The sequence below is a fragment of the Benincasa hispida genome, chromosome 11 (assembly GCF_027475165.1).
Source record: "Benincasa hispida cultivar pf3 chromosome 11, pf3_genome.v1.1, whole genome shotgun sequence".
In the NCBI taxonomy this organism is placed as follows: Eukaryota; Viridiplantae; Streptophyta; class Magnoliopsida; order Cucurbitales; family Cucurbitaceae; genus Benincasa; species Benincasa hispida.
The window spans coordinates 88,980,903-89,001,683 of NC_143488.1; the positions used below are offsets into that span (position 1 = coordinate 88,980,903).

The window sequence follows — 20,781 nt, forward strand, 5'->3', positions numbered from 1 at the left end:
GTCTTCTGCTTCGTTAGTTTAAAGTGTGAGAATTATTCTTTTTATTATTTACTTTCGTTCATTTAAAAAAATAATAATAAATAAATTATAAAGTATGTCATCTGTTGTTGCCGCAAATCGCTTGTTGGAAAAAAAAAAAAAGAAAAAAAAAAAAAGAAAGAAGAAAACGTATGTTTTTTTTCTTTTTTTTTTTTGAGATGAAAAAGCATGTAATCATATATACATGCTCATCTGTTGTTCATTATAGTTTATATTATGCCCTGTTTTACTCCCCCATAAACAGAGCATTAACAGAACAATAATGGGTAACTAATAAGCAAGATTATTGTTAGTTTCAGCTCTTCAAATCTCTAATTTTGATAAATTTTTATGCAGATTTAAACAATGACAAAGTCCTGTGCTGTTTCACAAGTGCACAACTTTGTTAACTTGCACGAATTCTTGAAAACAAAGAGAAGCATTGTGAAGATTGCAAAGAAATCATTGCCAACCAACAATTGGAATGACAACATCAAACGAAATTCTGAAAAGTTTGGTGAGAATTTCAGTATCAAAGAATACCATGGTTCAATTTGGAGTGGTGATCATCTCATTCGCAAAACTGAATCTACCCTTATTTTCTTGGCCAAGAACAGAGCACCCACCAATAACCCAAATTCAAATCTTCCTACAGAGTTTGTTGTCAAATCTTGTTTAATGGAATCATCTATCTTCTTCACTCCAACACGAGAAGGAAGTGCTATGCAATCTAGGAACATATATTAATCTAGTGCGATGTTATGGAGATGAAATAGCAACAACAAAATCAGGCAAAAAGATGTATACTGTCTTGTTCGAATATTGCTCTAGATCTAGCTTGAGCGATCATATTCTTAAATTTGGACAAAACGGGTTGCCAGAACATGAAGTTCGTCGGTATACGAGAGATATCGTACATGGACTTTATTATATGCATTGTAATGCTCGGTATATTCACGGCGACATAAAATCAAGAAACATTTTATTGTCATCTAATACGGCCAAGTTAGCTAGTTTTGGATTGGCTAGGAAGCTCACTGCTGAAGTATTATGTGAGGAGGAAATTTGGGGTTCAGGACAGTATACATCTCCAGAACTGGCTAGAGATGGTTATTTGAGTTGGCTGGCAGATATTACAGGAAAATCAAGCTTTACAAATGCATATAAGCATAATTGTAACAACGAAGAGAAACCAGAAATGCCAAACAACATATCAAGGGAAGGAAAAGATTTTATTAAGTGTTTGATAAGAAGTCCCTATAAAAGAAGACCAACTTGGTTGTTGATCAAACATCCTTTTGTTTGCCTTTGAACAATTTGTTGAATGAATGAAGTCAAAATCTTTGTAACTTTTGTAAGCAGATGTCAATCTACAATTTTATATGTATAATATTTCTGTTATTTTGAGTAATATTTTATTCAATTTTCAATGAACGAGCAGCATTCTTCACTATTCTAAACTTAATGTCAAACACACAAGAAGACTGAATTACGCTACACATACATCTGAAGGATAATTATTAATTTCGGATTCATTCTTTACATCCTGCAAAAAAAATCAATTACATTGACACTAATCTACCATTTGAGTTTGTATAAGAATGTAGAGCAACGATTCAACAAAGAACCATCACTCTCTGCGATACAACAACGGAAATATGGACCCTGATTTCAGCCTAACATGAACTCTGACTCCTCCCTGAGCTTGACAAGAACCAATTCAGACTCTTCACATTACATTTGCAGAGCTAGAGCTAGAAGAAGGATGGATATGGTTAATTTACTCGACTCTCGATACATAGGGCCAAAGGAGTCTATCAGCTGGCATTGTGGATTATGAAGTATCCAGATCAATCCGATCATCCCATAATCGCACAAGTCAACGAAAACAATGTTAAAAAGAAGCACATCAAGATGATTACCGATTATGTTCCAGCTGCAATGTCAAGTCCTTGATTCCAGCATTATGCAGAATGTGTTCAACCTTTGTCTTTATAGAAGGCTGGTCAGTTTCCGTTGAAACATGAAGAAGGAGAGTTCCCACAATGTCGGTGTTAGTGAAACTCCAAACATGCAGGTTCTGTATGCCTTGGACTCCACGTATCTCCATGATATCATTCACAGCCTCTTTCAGATCCTGTTCATGTGCTCTAGGAACTCTTTGAAGCAAGATTTCTGCAGAGTTTCTGAGTAATGGAATAACTGAAGATATGATCATCATAGAAATAAATATGGAACAGGCTGGATCGGCTACAAGCCATCCCTTGTATTTGATCAAAAGGGTCGATATAACAACGCCAACACTCCCCATGGTGTCGGCTAAGACATGTAAAAATATCCCTTCCATGTTGTGGTCAATATGGTGATGGTGGTGCTTCTGTCGTACTGTCCCCTCAACAGTCTGTCTTGAAGGGTGGCTATGTGAACTTTCTGAAACACTATGAGAAACCACTTTGGGCTCATTAGATCCAGCATGAGAAAGATGGCCGTGTTGACCATGTCGATGAGCATGGTCATGGTGGTCATGCTTGCAATATTGGTCATGATGGTGGTGATGATCGTGATTGTGAGAGTGTTCTTGGTGATTAACATGGTCGTGACCATGCTTGTGGTCATGATCAGTGTGGTCGTGATGATGATTGTCATGGTGGTTACTAAGGTGACTCTCGCTGCAAACATCGACCTGCTTGTGTTCATGATGGCCAGTATGGACAGAAACTGAACTTTCATGACATTCCTTGGTAACCGAGATATCATTCTCATGCTTCCTACAGCTATCAAGCTCATGTTTGTCATGATGATGAGAGTCTGCGCACGAGTGGGAGTTCTTGTGGGAATGTGAATGTGAATGTGAATGCGAGCATGACCCCGATCCACCATGAGCATGATGATGCTCTTCGTGAAAGAATATCAAACCAACCACATTCACAACAAGCCCTCCAATAGAAACTGTTAATAAGCTGTTAGTAGATATCTCCCGTGGGTCCAAAATTCGCTCAAGCGACTCCAATACAATGAGTGCCCCAACCAAAACCAGGAATACAGCATTAGCATATCCCGAAAGAATCTCAAATCTCCCCCGTCCGTAGTTGAATTGATTGTTCGCAGGCAAACGAGAAATATAAGAAGCATACAGTCCAATCGCCAGAGCAGCACAATCAAACAACATATGGCATGCATCTGATATCAGCCCAAGACTATTGCTCATAAAACCAGCAACAAATTCAACAACCATATAACCAGTGTTGATCAAGAGGAAAAGTGCAATCTTTCGAGACTTCCGCTCAGTCAGAATGTGACGAACAGGTCTCATTACCATTGTGACAATTGAATCCGATGACTCAACCCCAAGCTCAAGATAGCTCAGGTAAACAGGATCTAACTCTCTTACAGCCACATACAGTAGTAATCCACAGAATAACAATCCCCATAGAGAGAGCTCAGGAAAATACAGCAACTCCAAAATAACAGTACAAGCAAAAGTGACTAGAAATTCACTCCTAAAATCTTTTGAACTGACTAGTTTGTCATCACTATAATTTTCATTCAAAAGCACCCCAAAAACTACAGTGTTTGCGAGAGGCCATGCCAGATTTCCCAAGGAAACACTCTTCCCCTCCGCTTCAAACAAGAGCATACTAATTACAGCAGGAACAAAAAGGATAACTGTCGTGAAGAACAGTGAAACTAATCTAACTCGTTTCTGGCCCAATTGCTTAACAGTCCCCCAATTCATTGAAATCCGCTCATAACAACCCAAAAACCCAGAAAGAAAAGGAAGCAACATTGGCCAAATTCTCATACAATTCTCTCTGGGAAGCACAGAAAATCCGTATTTATCAATGAAAGAAGTTGCAAAAGGGAAGCAATCAATTCGGTCCCAACTGATAGACAACAGAAACAAGCCAACAAACAAGGACAAGAACCCGCGAACCTCAGAAGACCGACTTCGAGCCCGATCACCCATAGTCATCTGATTCCGCCCCTCGGCCAAGAATCGAGCCGCCACATTCCCGGTCATTTCAGCAAGAATCATTGCAGCTGTTCCACAGTACAACAGCGCTTGAAATCGAAGAAGGAAAACAACGGCGAGCAGAATTGACTTAACAACCAAAGTCTTAAGCTGCGACTGCGAAATCGAAGACAAAAAGAAAACGCCTCGGTTCTGCTTGGAATTATGAAACTGGAAGTTGGAGGATGAAGAAGAATTGGTAAAAAGAGAGAAAAAGAGAGTAAGAAGAAAGGACAAGAGAGAAACCAAGAAAGAAAAGGGGAACAGAGAGAAAGAAGGGGAAGAGCGAAGGAATGGGAGGAGGGAATAGAGTGAACGGAGCGAAAATAGAAGCAAAAACAGGAATGAGATTGAGCTTTTGTTGGAGGATTTGGGATAGAGGCGGCTCTTGGAGGGAGTGGGAGTTGGGGTTGAAGACGAATAAGGAAAGAGAGGGAAAGGTGGTCGAGAGGAGGAGGCGGCGCCAGCGGTGGAGAAATCACCGGCGCGCGGCGGAATTGAGAGACGGTGAGGCCTCTGGTGGTGGTTGTGGTGGTGATCGGCCATGGATTTCGACCCCGGAGATCGAGTTTCAGATCTCTATAATGGCGCCGGCCGATACGAAGGTAAAATGTAGAAGGAAAATCTTCCTTTTTCCCAGAAACGGACGCTCTTCAATGGACTAATAACGAGCCCAAATTCTAAGGCGTGGAGCCCAACTGGCCCACCTAATTTCAAATCATTGGAAAATATTTTCAAGAATTAAGGGATTCCACAAATGTCTTAAGTTCAAAATACGTTTTTTCAAACATCTAATCCTATTTTCCATTCAAATCTAAACGTTTTAAATTTATTTAATTTTAAAAGGACAGATGTACCTCCCAAAATAGGCTATTTAAAACAAATTCTAATCCAATGGTATCAAATCTAGTAACCTAATATCTTAACTCACTTTTGATAACCATTTTATTTTTTTGTTTTTGTTTTTGAAAATTAAATCTGAGACTACTTAATAAATTTGGCTAAGAATCCAAAAAGATGCAAACCAGTGTAATAAATTTGGATGAAATAGACTTAATTTTCAAAAACAAAAATAAAAAAATCAAATAATTATCAAACGGGACCTTAATAAATAAAATCAAAATTAAATCACAAAAATAAAGAAAAAAATACAGAAAACTCATCTAATTTCTAGTGTACAATTATGACATAAGTAGTTTATTTTTTATCATTAAATCTTAAGAGCTTGCTTGGGCCTATGACTGGAGTGGGTATAGCCCATCCCTTGTTTGGGGCTCCAACTATTTTTAGTTGAAGCTCCAATATTATGTTCAAAATTAACTCTAGGGAACACAGTTCCCAACCCCACGATGTGTGCCTTTTCACTATTTGTACATCTCCCTTACTTCTCCCTCGTCTCTTCTATCTCCTTTCTTCTCCGATCGAACGAAATGTCTTGGTGTTGTCTCTCTTTACTTCTTGGTCACCATATCTGGTTTCGTGTTTCTTCATCTCCGTTAGTTCCATCACCGTCGAAACCAGATCTGGATTCTTAACCCCTAACTTTATTTCGTCTAGTCCTTCACAGATCTATAAATCTACATTTATGGCAGTACTCTTCTTGCATATTTTTCTCTAGACCATTCACATATCTATAGATTTACATATCATAATTTGTGTCTCTTCATCTCTGTTGATTGGGGTTTTGTCTAACTTCCTCCCTCTTGTTGCCGTTCTAAACGTGTCTGGTCATTCTTACTTTTGCCGCTCCAAACAAATACAATCCCTTGCCACTCCAAACTTGATTCCATTTACTGCATGATTCGATTTTCTCACTTTGTCGTTTCAACCTAATTTGTTTGGTTGAAGGACGATTGTGCTTGGTGGGTGGTGGAGGTTATCGTTTGGAGAGTGGTAGGGGGTGAAGGATGAGTTTTGGAGCTTGGTAAGGGGGAAGGTCGACTTTACCCTTTCATAGCCGATAATGAGGTCCATTTTTTTTCAACTTTAGCTCAAAATTTTGTAAATTATACTCTATATTTGTCTATTGTTATCCATTATTTCATTTCATGTTCATTGTTTTGCTCCAATTTTTTTTTGCTTTGAAATTATGCTCGAATTTCGTTTCATGTTAATTGTTTTGCTATTATCGTCTTTGTTTGTCCATTATTTGTTTCTTTTCTAAATTATGGCAAAATAGAGAAACATGTGTTTTGGGCTGTTGTTTCTTGGGTTGATTCTAACGTTATTGCTTATACTTATCACTATGATGTTAGGATATTTGATGAAGTTTGATTCCCTTTGATTAGGTTATTTTCATTCTATTGATGAAGAAGGATGGTTTTTTACTTTGCACTGTTCTTTGTTTGTCCATTTTGATCATTGTCTGTGAATTGTTTGTTACTTTTGGCCTCTGTTTATCCATTATTTATTGTATATTGATTGATAGTGGTTGTTAGTTACTATTTCTTGGATAGGTTTTTGTCAAAATCATTGACTTTGATTCATATATGGATTTTACTTAAAAAATTTCATGGGTCAATAGTTCACACAACTATTATATATGGATCTCACTCCACTTCAACTTTAGGCCAAACTCATTCCATCTACTTGCTTAATGCAATTGGTATGTCATTTCTCTTGTCTCCAATATTTTCTTATCATTTGTTTCATTTCACATTACCAGCATCTTTTGGTTTCTATTGTCTCTGTTGTTCATCTTTGATTTTCAATTCTTCTTCCTTGAACGAAATGATTTACCATTGTTTGTCTCTGATTTAAAATCAATTGTTGGTCGTTCTATATACATTGTTGATTTCTTATTTACCATTATTCATGATATTATCTGAAATTCAAGTTTCAATTAATGAACTTCATAACTCTAAGGTTGGACCCTAATTCTCTCTCTTTTTTTTTTTTTTTTTGCACTTTATAATTATGGTCTCACTTGCCTTCAACTATAAGGACAAACACATTCTATTTACTTCATAAATGCAAATGGTATGTCTTTTCCCTCTTTCTCCAACATTTTCTTTATCACGGGTGTTGATTAGTGCCTCCCTATTATAACTTCTTTCGTATAGTATTAATGTTCTTCATTGTATCTTGTTCTAGGGTTGGTCTTGTTACGAATCAACCGCATCAAATATTGTTTACCAACTATATCTTGCTAAGGTGATAACTATTTGCCATTATTATGGTTTAAGTAATTATTTTCAGAGTTTAGGTTACACAGTTTTCTTTCGTACTTATGTTTGTTGCTAATCATTATTTTTGTGTGCTCTTATCAAGGTGGACTATTAGCATACTTGAGCATTGTGTGAGGTTCGTTAACATGAATCTATAGTAATTTGGACGAATATTCATATATTTTTGTTTATAGCTATTTGTATGATGAAAATAGTAATGTATGTTTGTTTCGTATTTATAGCTGTTTGGATGAATTTGTAGCCGTTTGAATGAATTTATAATTGTTTGGATGAATTTGTAGTTGGATGAATGTTGCTATGTTTGGAGGAATGACAAAAAAAATTTTAAAGAACACAAAAAAGTAGTGTTGTTTAATATTGCATAAAAAAAAGAACATAAACAACCAGTTTTTTTTTTTAAAAAAAAAAGATTACCGACCTATATGTATTCATTTTTAGAATAAGATGAAAAAAGTAATATAAAAAAGAATCAGACTGTTGTATTATTTATTAAAAAAGGATTATGAATCTATAGTGTATTCGTTTCTAGAATAACATGAAAAAGAATATAAAAAAAACAGTTTTTTAAGAAAAGAGTCCTAATCAATAGTGTAATAAAAAAACAGTTTGCTATGAAAAAAAACAACGTTAAAAATCAGTTTTTTAAGTCTAAAAAAACTTTAAAAAACAGTTTGCTAGACTCAAAATAACCTAAAAATAGACTTAAAAAACAATTTGTTTCATGTAGCATTTAAAAAGAACATAAAAAAAAACAGTTTTTTAAGAAAAGAGTCAAAGAAATAGTTTGCTATTAGAATAAAAAAAAAAAACTTACAAAACAGTTTTGTAAATCTACAAAAAAAAATAACTCAAAAAATTAGTTTGCTGGACTCAAAAGAACATAAAAACCTGCCCTTATTTAATATGACATTGAGAAAGAATATAAAAAATCATTGTTTTAAGAAAAGAGTCCCAATCAATTGTGTAATAAAAGAGCATTTTACTATGGAATAAAAAAAAACTTTTAAAAAAATCAGTTTTGTAAGTTTCCGTTATTTACTATGAAATTAAAAAAGAACATACAAAACGAAGACTTAAAAAACCAATGTTGTTTAATATGACATTAAAAAAACATAAAAAATCAGTTTGTTGGACATGAATTAAAAAATAAAGTACCAATCTATGGTGTATTTGTTCTTAAAAGAACATAAGAAGCAAACATAAAACATAAGTATTGTAATTATTTTATGTTCTAAAATTTTTCTTTCGGGACCAGATCCAAATTTTTTAGTACACAATGGACCCAACAAAACTAGTTATGGTACTAACAGTATTCACAACTTCACAACGTCAATTACTTTTAACACCAGAGTTATTACTGAATAGCAATAGGAGGATAGAAAACACATCACACGACAAAAGACATTGTATTAGCAGTTAACATACTTTCGACTCATTCATAAACCTGATGTTTTGCCATTCTATGTTATTTACTTAAGACAACTGGCGGATTAGTCGAAACTAAAGTTATAGATGTAGAGGAGATGATTGCCATGTTCTTACATATCTCAACTCATGACATTAAGAACCGGATAGTTCAAAGAGAATTTGTACGGTATGGTGAGACTGTTTCTAGGCATTTCACACCATTTTATTAGTGGTGTTACAATTACACGACGTGTTGTTAAAAAACACCTTTGCCAATCACAAACTTATGTACAGATCAGAGATGGAAATGGTTTGAGGTACAGTTCAACTAAACCAGCATTAGTTTGACATGATTTATTTGTTAGGTGTATGCGCACGAATATTGCTTATTTTGTTCCACCACAGAATTATCTGGGTGCATTAGATGGCACGTACATTAAGGTAAATGTCAGTGCAACTGATCGCCTAAGGTATAGGAGGATGAAGGGTGAAATTGCAACAAATATACTCGGTGTTTGTGATACAAATGGCGACTTCGTATTCATTTTATCAGGGTGGGAAAGATCGGCAGCTGATTCTCGAGTTCTCAGAAATGCTATATCACGACCAAATGGATTGAAGGTTCTGAAGGGTAAGTAGTTGCACATACTATCTCTCCTTACTCATTGTATTTCTAATATAAAGTTTGAAACGCTTAGACATTCATCAAGGTAATATTATCTATGTGATGTCGGGTACCCAAATATAGAAGGTTTCTTGACACCATATAGAGGCGAAAGATATCATCTTTCAGAGTGGCGTGAAAGAGGTAATGCATCAACAACTCCATGAGAATTCTTTAACATGAAACATTCTTCTGCATGGAATGTCATCGAGAGAACACTCGGGTTGTTGAAGTGAAGCTGGTCGAGTGCTTGCTGGCGTTGATCACATCTAGTGGATGGAAATCAAACAATGGGATGTTTCGAACTGGGTACTTGGCACAATTACAACGTATGATGGTTGAGAAGTTTTCGGCTGTAATATCCAAGGATCGCTAACTATAGATTGTTGAGTCAAATTCTTGAAAAAAACTTACCAAGCGATCACAGAAATGAGAGGACCATCATGCAATGGATTTGGCTGGAATGAGGAATTCTAATGCATCATGCAGAGTGGGAGTTATTCGATGAATGGGTGAATGTACAATTTTTCCTAAATTGATTTATGAATATTGGTAATCTAATTGCAACATCCATTTTACCCTTCATGCAAAATCATCCTACAGCAAAGGGTACACAAGTCGTTCCCATACTATAATGATATGGTCTACGTCTTCGACAAGGATTGGGCTATGGAAGGATGGTCAGAGACCTTTACAGACGTCGAATTGAACATGCCAAATCATATGAATGATGATGTTCCTATTGGTGAATCATAGGATCCAAACTTCTCCATGATGTCAAGTCAAAGAATGGACATATCACAGGATGACATGCATGTGGAACATGTACTGGTTAGAGCACTGAAGGAAAAAAAATGCTTCGAGAGAAAGTAAGAGGAAGCGAAGTGGAAATCAATCTAAAATGACAGAGATTGTTAAGAATGCGATGGACTTCGCAAATGACCAATTGAAGGCAATTGCAGTATGGCCGAAAGAGAAGCGTGCAATCAAGGTCGAACTACTTATGGAAGTCGTAAACCAACTCTAAGATATTTATGAATTACATAACCGACAGAGGGTGAAGCTTATACAAATCATATTCTACAGTATGCAAAATACAAAAAATTCCTTATTTATTCCCACAGCCCTGAAGTTGGACTATTGCAACCTCCTCCTTCAAGGGAATGTTTGATCAATCCGTGTTTTAGACTTCTTTTCGATAATTAACAATGATTACTTTGTTTCAATTATACATTTAAGTTTGTAGTAGATTTGATATGAAATCTTGTTGGTCATATTTTAATCATGCAATCATGAGTTACTTATTTTATCTTACATTTTTTTGTACCTCCAAAGAGTAGAGCTTTATATATGGAGTACACGAATTGCATTAGAAAGTAATGTACTTTTTTTTTTTCTATCCATGTTACCCAAGGTAACTCCCAAAATGACAAAAAGAAAAAAATGGTTAGCTTTTAACGTAAATTAAAATCCAATTAATTTTGTATAAATTGGTGGAATATATAGTTTTAATTATATTTTTAAAGTATGATATTTCATATGCATAATTATTAGTATTATAAAAGATGGTAGTAGAAAAAGTTACACACGGTCTAAAACAATCTACATTCAAATTACAAACTATTATAATTCAGACTATAATAGTCAGCACTTCAAACACAAACTATTATAACACAGACTAAAATACTCTGTACCCCAAACACAGACTATTATAACCCAGACTATAATAATCTACACCCCAAATACAGATTATAAACACACAGTTTATTATAACCCACAAATTATAATAACCACAAACTATAATAACCTACTTTGTGCCTCAAACGCCCCTTTAATACTTTGCACTTCTTAGAACAAACTCATAACTCTAAACAAATACACACAAGGAAACTAGATCTGGGAAGAAAGATATGCTATACACACTCAAACTCGATTTTCCTACTTCATCTTATTTTGTACATTATAAAATTTAACAACGTTTATATAGAAAAAAGAAAGAAAGAAATTAGGAACTCCCTATACTTTACCAAAAAACAACTTAGAATTTTCAAGATTTTTCCACACAAATACCTTGAACTAAAACCAATTAAATTCATTTTTAGGCATAATTACCCTCAATACCAAGTAAATATCTTGTATTAAATAACTAAAATTTTCGTCAAATTAGGTCACCTTACTCAAAAATACGTTGTACACCATAAAATATTACTTATATATTATACACCAAAAGACTCACAAAAAGTTATTGTATACCATCATTTGTTGTATATACACTATATTGAATCATACTGTTGAGATTGGTGTCCTAAATCTCATTGTAATCTCATAGTTTTAAACTCTATATAAACATATTGTTATTAATAAAATAAGTGTTATTTTATAAGAATATACTCAATCCAATAAACTAAGATCCGAGGTTATTTTATGTAAATTTAAACAAGTATGTAGAGATTGTTGGGGTTGATGCTCTAAACTCTTGTGTCCTGTAGTTTGTAAACAGTATATACGAACACTTGTGATTGTTAATATATGATCTTTACTTCACATCTTGTTGTTTTGCCCGATCATTTGTTTTATTTGCTTTACCACAAATCAATAAACATAAAATCCCTGGTTATCTGTATGTGACTTAAGCATGTATGTGCTGACATACAAGTGAATCATGTCTTGAGTGATAATCCAAATGGTCTGTAGTATATGGATATAGGACGGAAACCTTATCCTGGTAACGCTACGGACGCGGTCCGCTTTGTGGAATGGTCACAAGTGTTGTGACTTGTCACAGATGGTCTGATCCTGATCATTCGTGTTGGGGACATGCGAGTGGGGGCATCCTATACAAAGAGTTTGTATAAGACTTGACCACGAAGTGTTAATGTCTCGTTATATAATACCGCTCATGACAGAGACTTCACTTCACTAGGATGACCATAGGTAATATGACTTCAATCCTGAGTGAGTTGGGAACTCCTGCCATTGAGGGCGGTCCTTTGATTTGTATGGGTGCGAGTGGCCAAGTCGTCGATTCAAACCTACCATTTTGGGGATTCATCTGATTTGGGAGTTGGGAACTCAACTACACAAGATGGAATTCACTCCTTCCCCGAGGCAAGGGTAAGTAGATAGATGGCTCCCTTGAGGGCTGATTCTGGGACTTGAACGATGTGGCGCCACATACCTTCTCTTGGCCCGAGAGGTGTTCACACATAGTTGGGCTATGTTATATTGTTCATTAGAGGAATCAGTAGTACTTAAGGAGTGAGATGTAACTACAGGGACAAAACGGTAAATTGACCCAACTGTACTTATGAGCATTTGTGAAGAGTCATCGTACTCATGATTGGTTATATCCAATGGACACAGAAATATATCTGTGGTAAGAAGAGTTCAGCTGTTGGTCTTTAGTGGAATCACTGACAGTTAACGGATGGTGGATCTTGTGGCTAAAGAGTTTAGTCAGTTATTCACGTACCGTTGGAGCTTCGAGGCACTGGTTCATTAGGTCACCTGGGTAGCTTGGATAAAGTCAAGAACCAGTATTTGAGTTAATTTAAAATGTTCAAATTGACAAGAGGAAGTTCAATTATATATGATATAATTGGCTAAATGTAGGAGATACATTATTTTAGAGGAAATAGGATATAAATATGATTTATATCAACTAGAGGAGAAAATACTATAGTAGATATATGATACAAACTATAGGATATAAATATAATATGATCATATTTATTAATTAAATTAATTGATTAATTATTTGATAATTAATCGATTGATCCACGTTCGGACGTGGGAAGTGGGGCTGTGAAGGTTATGGTAACCGGCAGGTTAAAGCAATGAAAATAATTTTCATTTTATTCATTCATTCATTCGTGCATTCGGAGCTCGTGCCCAAAAGAATCCGTGAAAGAGTGATAGTGAGAGCTTATACGATAGAAACTCGTTTGTTTAAACGATCGTCTACTTCACGCGTTCTCTAAATGATCGTATACATCTTTTCTAAACGATCATGTAACTCTACTATACAATAAGCATTTCTGCTATATGATAGCAGAGTTCATCTCCCACTTGTTTATCGTCTACACGACGCCTTCTCCTTCATCCTTTACCAAACTCACCAGGGCCCACTCTTTGGGTTTTTTACGTCGAGGATACCTGGGTTTCTCTTGTGGTAGTTTCATCCCTGCGGCATTATTCGTGTACGTTCGAATCGTGTTGTTGCAGTCGACAGACTCGCCGGGTGCTGGTAGATCGGTAGGAGGTTTCCACTGCTGAGGGTTCAGACATACAAAGACAGTCTTCATTTGGTATGAACTTTTTTCTTTGTTATTTTTTGTATTCTGAGCATGCCAATAATGAGTTTTATATGCATAACTGTATGTTTGGAATGTATGTCGTTAATGTTTCGATCACTGTGAAATCGGAGCGATCTAAGCCTGCTCATGGAACTCTCGGTATGAGATTCTTCAGAGACATACAGGTGGATCTTGTTTAAATAATAACCTAAATGGTTTGTAGTAGATGGATAAGGTTTGGTACCTTATCCTGGTGACACTACGGATACGACCCACTTTATAGGTATTACAAATGTTGTAAATGTTCTAGAACTCACAGTTCATGATCAACATTCTATTTATCAATAAAATATTGTTGAGTAATTTATTCAATAAAGTTATTGATTTTGCATTCTATTATGAAAATCCAATAAACATATCCATGACTATAGTGTGAATACTTTAACTTTATGTGGCGACATAAACAGGATCAAGTTAATAGTATATAGCCTAAATGGTCTAATAAGTATATGGATGAAATTGGGTAAGATCCTCTCATCTGGTGGGATTTCTTCTATTTATAGGCATCGTTCTTCACCAACTTGATGATGGAGCAGCATTAAATTTCATACCCTGGTCAGCCGCCTGACACTCAGATGCTTTTCAGACGCCGCCAGCTGCAGATGCTCATGCTTGCAAGTGGTGATTTGACACAAATAGCCTGAATCAATGAATCTTCCTTGCGTTGAATCCCTCTGACGCATGCCTATGCATTGACGTTGCCTGCAACACTTGGAATCTTTGTTGAAATCCTGCAATATTATGTGTTAGCGCCGCAATATTTTAGTAATAAATACTCTTTTGCATGAGTTTGATAGTGTTTGAGTAATTTCATGTGTTTTCTCTAAGAATGATGAGATTTTATCATTAAAGACCCTAATTGTTCCAACTTTTGAGTCACAATAACTTGTATTTCTACAAGTTATCACACCCCTAAATTTGAACAATGCTTGTTCTTGAGCATTCCACAAATAATTTTTTGTTATCCCCATTGTCTTAAGTGTGCAGGTTTCACCTCTAATCATATTCACTTATAAGCTTGAGATTGGTGTTTGGAAAATGTAAGCAGGTTGATTCTTTTCTAAAAGGAAGAATGTTTTATTTCAGGTGTAGCAAGCCTTTTGTCAACAACTCCTTTCGTTTCTCAAAACATTTTCGTTTTTTCTAAACCAACAATGCGTTAGATGCTTTTTTTTTATAAAACAGGATGTAGGTAAGAAAATATGAATTATGGATTACCCATGCGTTGTTCCAGGTATCCCACTTTCATTTTGGCTTGCCCCCACGGGTGTCATGCGAGCATCCAACTACGGGTGAGAGCCCTTCACAACTAAACTTATATCTAAGCATGTATGTGTTTCAAGATACAACTTCTTTAAACAAGATAGCGGAGTTTTGGGATGTATTGATCTAGGAGACTTAACTTCATTTTGGTTTGCCCCCACGGGTGTCATGTGAGCATCCAACTACGGCTAAGTGCCTGTTCCAATTTTAACTCATGCCAATTTGAGGTTTTCTTTTATAGAGTATTGATAGAGGAGTTTGCATATAATATCTTTCTATTTTGTTTCCTCTCTTTTTTATGAACTTATTTAATAAATGCGTCTTAACTCGGATTTTCCTCACCCCCAAATTTTGGGGTTTAGCTAAATCCTCATTGCTAAAAGAGAAACAGAATTTCAAAGAGGATTTGAGAATTTTGAAAAGAGTTTTGATTTAGGGCTTGCAAGCATTAGAAAGAAAACATGTACTTGGCTTTTTAGAAAAGTTCAGACTTTGTTGATTTTCTTAACGCCTACTCTATACTTATAAGTTTCGTATTACTAATATCATTAAGGTAAAACAAAGCACAAAACAAGAAAAATAGCCAAAGAACAAAAGATGTATGCTAAGGACAAACGTAAGGATGAAAAATGATAGTAATTCCATTTATTTCATTGATAAGCCAGTAATGGAATAAAAAAAACACAACAAACAAATATAAAAGGTCAATAAACACAACAAAATAACCAACCTCCCAAATTTATTGCATTGGCGTGTCATCCTTGCGTTCATCCGCGGGTCTTCATCCATGAAGCACAAAGGGTTCCTTAGGTGGGCAGGTAGAGGTGGCAAGTCAAACATCCCAATCAAGACCTGGTTGATATATTGCGTTGTATAGACGAACTAGTCCTGCATTCTTCTTGTTTGCTGCCGCATGTAGTCCTTTAGAACCCTATTCTGTTGCTAAAGTGTTTCAATGGACGTAGCTAGTGGTTTGAGTTGATTGCTAATGAAAGTTTTCAACTCATCAAGATTAGTGCTTGGTTGCAGCGGTGCTAGTTCCTCGGCTCTTTCAACTGGGTCTTCTGAATTTCTTGCGTTGCTTGTCCCTAACCCAGTTGGTTCAAAAATAACTGGAGGGGGTATAAAGGTTGGAATTGGAGATGGTAAGGGGAATGAAGAGGACTAGGGATTTCTTGATCTAGGTTTGTATTATCGTGTTGGGTTAGATCAAAAATCTCTTCTTGCGGGGCCAAGGGTGAGTTTGGGAGAGGAAGGTTCAAGTCTGGCCGCGCTTCTTCTTCGTTCACGTATGCTCCACTTCATATTGTTCATTTTCTCAAGCATCATCGCTGTGTTCGATTATCCAGACGCGTCTTCTTTTGGAGGCGTTTTGGGAGGATCGAGATTTTGCTGCCGTAGTCTTGCGAGGTAGGGTAGGCTGATGTGACGCATCGTGAAATAGACGCCTGATTAATTTGATGTCCATCAAACCATCGATCTTCTCATAATCATCCCCAGAGGGATGCCCCCGCATTCACACAACACGCAGATCAGCCAAGGAAAATAAAGTTGTCCTCATGGTTTTGCTTTGATGGCTTTGATTTGATCCATGATTATCCTCCCTATGTCCAGAGGAATGCACTACATGATGCAATAGGTGGTCAGGATGCGCTCTCTCGAGACCATTTCATCATGCGTTGTAGGCATGATACGTTCTTAATCAAATATAACCACAAGTTTTTGTCCGGTGTTAGATTCCTAGAAGCTAAAATCATTACTCCACTTTTTGATATTTGCCATGTGCTTCCAGGTTTGGCCACCACTCTTAACACATCTTTTAAATGGCTTGGAGTTGGATGCTCCAAGATGCGATTTACGTTCGGGTTGCTTTCAATATTGAACACCTCATTGATTTTATTAGCACAACTAGATGTCATCAACAAGCGTCGTATTTCTCTCCTCATCAAACTCACCATCAAATTCACTGCTATAGAATTGGCAAACAAGATTGGGCCAAATCCTCATGGGTCCAATGTATAACTGACTCCAGCCCATTGCTACACAGTGTCAGTTATGTACGGAGGCAATGGGTTGCGTTCAGGGAAGAAGCCTTTCTCAGTAAGGATGTCATTGAATTGGTGCTTCCTCCTCTTGGTCTTTTTAGGTAACGCGACAGCCACCTTGCGTTTGCCCACCTCATGCGTTTTGGCCTCTTGGCAAGGTTCCCTTAATTCATTTTTCAATTCCTTTTGGAGGGCAAACTTCCTTTGCCCCTATCGTGCAGGCTTGTACATTTCCAATTCCCTTCCCAACACTCTCGAGTCAGAGCAGCTTACATGCGTCGCACCTTCAGGACTAGGTGCAGACTGCTCTTCTTCTTCATCCTTCAAAATCAATTTTCTTTTTCTCAACGCTCTCTTTCCTTTTGACGACCCTTCATCCGCATCAAATTAGTGAGGTTGCGATGTGTCGGGGCCAACTTCTCTTTCTCTTTCTTCTTTTTCTTCTTCCAATTCAGCTTCAAGCATCATCGCATAATGCTCTGCTTCATCAATTTCAAGTGATGCGTTGGTTGGGTCAGGACGTATCACATGTTCCACTTCGATTTTTCCTTGGTTTAAGCTTGCTAAAATTGCTCCAAATACTTCTTGCTCGTCCCTTCGAGCTAACTTCGCAAGCTCCGCACTATCTCACTCTGACGTAGGACTGTCAGAGCTTGGTTTGGGGAGGGGGGGGAGGGTTGATTGGTGGGGTGCCAGATGAGGTATGCGGCGACCTTGAAGAGGATATGATGATGGGTGAGGGTGGTTGAATGGGTTGACTGGCTGATTCTACTTCAATGGGGAAGATTGTGGCCAAGGGTTGGATGGATAAAGGGTCAAGGGGACGCACGACGGGCGATGGCGCGATGCGGAGATGGGCTGGAATGGGGTAATGCGTTGCACCCACCGGAATGATGTTCGGAATAAACGGTGGTGGAGTGGGCTGTTTGTAGGGTTTTTCGGCAGCTGCAGAGGTAGAAGGGCCCTTGTTGCAGCTTGCCACCTTGGTTTGGTGGGGGCTTTTGGGCTTAGGTTTGGTGGAGGTTTTGGGTGTTTTGGGGGTTTTAGAAGGTTGAGGTTTTGTGGTGGTTTTGGAGGGTTTCGACCGAGATGGTTGCTAGAGATAGAAGAAAATCCACCGTGCGAGGGCTTGGCCGGAAAAGGTCTTTTTGAGGTTTGGCGAGGGGATGAAGGGGGTGACATTGAAGCGGAAGAAGAGGAAAAGGAGCTTACCAGTGAGCCTCCTCCGTAGCTTTGGGATTGGTTCTGGCTGTTGGAAGCGGAAGATATCGCTACTAAAGTAATGACCGGAATGTCGGCTTGGTTCGAACTGACGACGAGGGTTTGGTAGCAAAGGACTTCGAGAGGACGGGTTCAAAGTGATGAAAGAAGAGAGAAGATCGAGTGGGGGGCCTTTTATAGACTTGTTAGGGGAAGACGAGTTGACGTCAGGCAGCACCTGACATCGTTATTAATTATGCAGACGAAAGGACGTGCCTAGGGTTTCTAAGCAATCGAGTGCTTTGCGTCTTCAAGGAACGTCCTTTCAGTTTGGACCATGTGTTGGCTTAAGTCCAACGCATTAGAATTATATCCCCATCCTAAACTTCTTTAAGTTGTACACATTTTCTTCTTCTTCATTTTATATATATATATATATATATATAAGAAAAGCAATAAAAATCAACAATAAACTAAAACTTAAAGCAAAGACAAGCAAATAATCGCAGAGTAAACACAAACGTAGACATAAAATACAAAATGCAAAAAAAGAAAGGTAGAAGAAGTGTCCATGAAATATGTGTCTATTTGAATGCAGGGAAGCTTCGATGCGAGCCTCAGTTGGCTTCGCACAATGCGAGGGATGACTTCTGTCGTTCTAAACTATCTTCAAAGTAGGGCTTCACCCTTTGCCCATTTACCTTGAATATATTTGTGCCATCTTCTCGCTTCAACTCTACGGCTTCATGAGGAAAGATTGTTTTGATAATAAATGGTCTTGACCATCTTGACTTTAATTTTCCTGGGAACAAACGCAATCGTGAATTGAATAATAAAACTTTTTGCCCAACAATAAACTCTTTCTTACTGATGCGTTGGTCGTGCCAACGTTTAGTCTTTTCCTTGTAGAGTTTGCTATTTTCATATGCGTTCAACCGTCATTCCTTAAGCTCATTGAGCTGAAGCTTATGTTGTTCGTCCACGACTTCCAAGTTTAAATTCAGCTTCTTTACTGCCCAAAAAGCTTTGGACTCCAACTCCAGGGGTAAGTGACAGGCTTTTTCGAATACCAAAGAGTATGGAGACATACCTATTGGAGTTTTGTAGGCAGCTCTATAGGCCCAAAGTGCTTCATCCAGCCTTTGTGCCCGATCTTTCCTTGATGGGTTGACAACTTTTTCCAATATTGACTTTATTTCCCGATTAGATACTTCAGCTTGACCGTTGGTTTGAGGATGGTATGCAGTAGCAATCTTGTGCCTGACATTGTATTTAGCAAGCAATTTTGAAATGATGCGGTTAATGAAATGCGTACCTTTGTCACTCATCTGTGCTTTTGGTGTTCTAAAGCGTGTGAAAATATTTTTGGTAAGAAACTTTGAAACACTCGCTGCATCATTTTTGGCACAAGCCACAGCTTCCAACCATTTTGATACATAATCTACTACCAGCAAAATGTATTGTTGACCGCAGAACAGAGGGAAAGGTCCCATAAAATCGATGCCCTATACATCAAATAATTCGACTTCAAGTATATTGTTCAAAGGCATTGTGTCCCTTAATGATATATTTCTTGTGCGTTGACAAGGGTCGCACTTGAGAGCATACTCCCTTGCGTCCTTGAAGAGGGCAAGCCAGAAATATCCACTTTGAAGAACCTTTGCAGTGGTTCTTTGCCCTCCAAAATGACCTCCGTAAGGAGAGTCATGACACTAAAAAAGGATGCGTTGTGTCCCTTCTTCTGGAATGCACCGACGCATGATGAAGTCGGGACCTTATTTGTAAAGAAACAGTTCATCCCAAAAATAGAATTTGCTATCGTGAACTAGCCATTTCTTTTGTTGAGAGTTGAAGTGTTCAAGGAATTGTTTGGTAGTTAAGTAGTTAACAATGTTTGCATACCATGATTCCCTACCTTCAACTTTGAATAAGCCTTCATCAAGAAATGCATCTCTGATTTCATCTTCTTGGTCTTGTATCCCCTGATTCTCTAATCTAGACAGGTGATCAGTCCCCTTTCTGTCTTTAATATCAATGTCGAATTCCTGCAATAGCAGCACCCATCTGATTAATCTTAGTTTTGCGTCCTTCTTACTCATTAGGAACTTAGTGGCTGAGTGATCTGTATAGATGGTTGCTGATGCACTAACTAAATAAGATCTAAATTTTTCGATTCAGAACACTACAGCCAACATTTCTTTCTTCGTAGTTGTGTAATTTTCTTGAGAGTCGTTCAGAGTCTTCGACTCATAGAAGATGGGGTGTATCAAATTCCCTTTTTTCTGCCCCAACATGGTTCCCACTGTAACGTCGCTTGCGTCGCACATCAGAATGAAACATTGCGTCCAGTCCGGTGCTATTAGTACTAGAGCTATAGTCAACGCATACTTCAGTGTTTCAAATGCGTCGCGGTAATTGTCATTGAATTCATAGGGTCGGTTAGCTTCTAATAGTGCGCTCAGAGGTCGCACAATTTGAGAGAATCCTTTTACGAACCTTTTATAGAAGCCTGTGTGTCCTAAAAAACTTCGTAATGCTTTTACATTTGATGGCGAAGGAAGTTTGGCTATGACATCAACTTCCAATCCGACTTTAGATACTTTGTGGCCCAAAACAATGCCTTCAGTCA

General features: G+C 37.4%; 1 protein-coding gene and 1 pseudogene across 1 annotated transcript; one reads left to right on the plus strand and one right to left on the minus strand.

The window, feature by feature from the left end:
- The first annotated feature begins 381 nt into the window (after window positions 1–381).
- LOC120090906 (mitogen-activated protein kinase kinase kinase 20-like) lies at window positions 382–1,330 on the plus strand (annotated as a pseudogene).
- A 189-nt stretch (window positions 1,331–1,519) lies between these two features.
- LOC120091147 (zinc transporter-like protein) lies at window positions 1,520–4,678 on the minus strand. The gene has a single exon (XM_039049019.2). It carries the CDS (start codon window positions 4,574–4,576, stop codon window positions 1,937–1,939), a length of 2,640 nt encoding a protein of 879 aa, XP_038904947.1. The 5' UTR covers window positions 4,577–4,678; the 3' UTR covers window positions 1,520–1,936.
- Window positions 4,679–20,781: the final 16,103 nt, after the last annotated feature.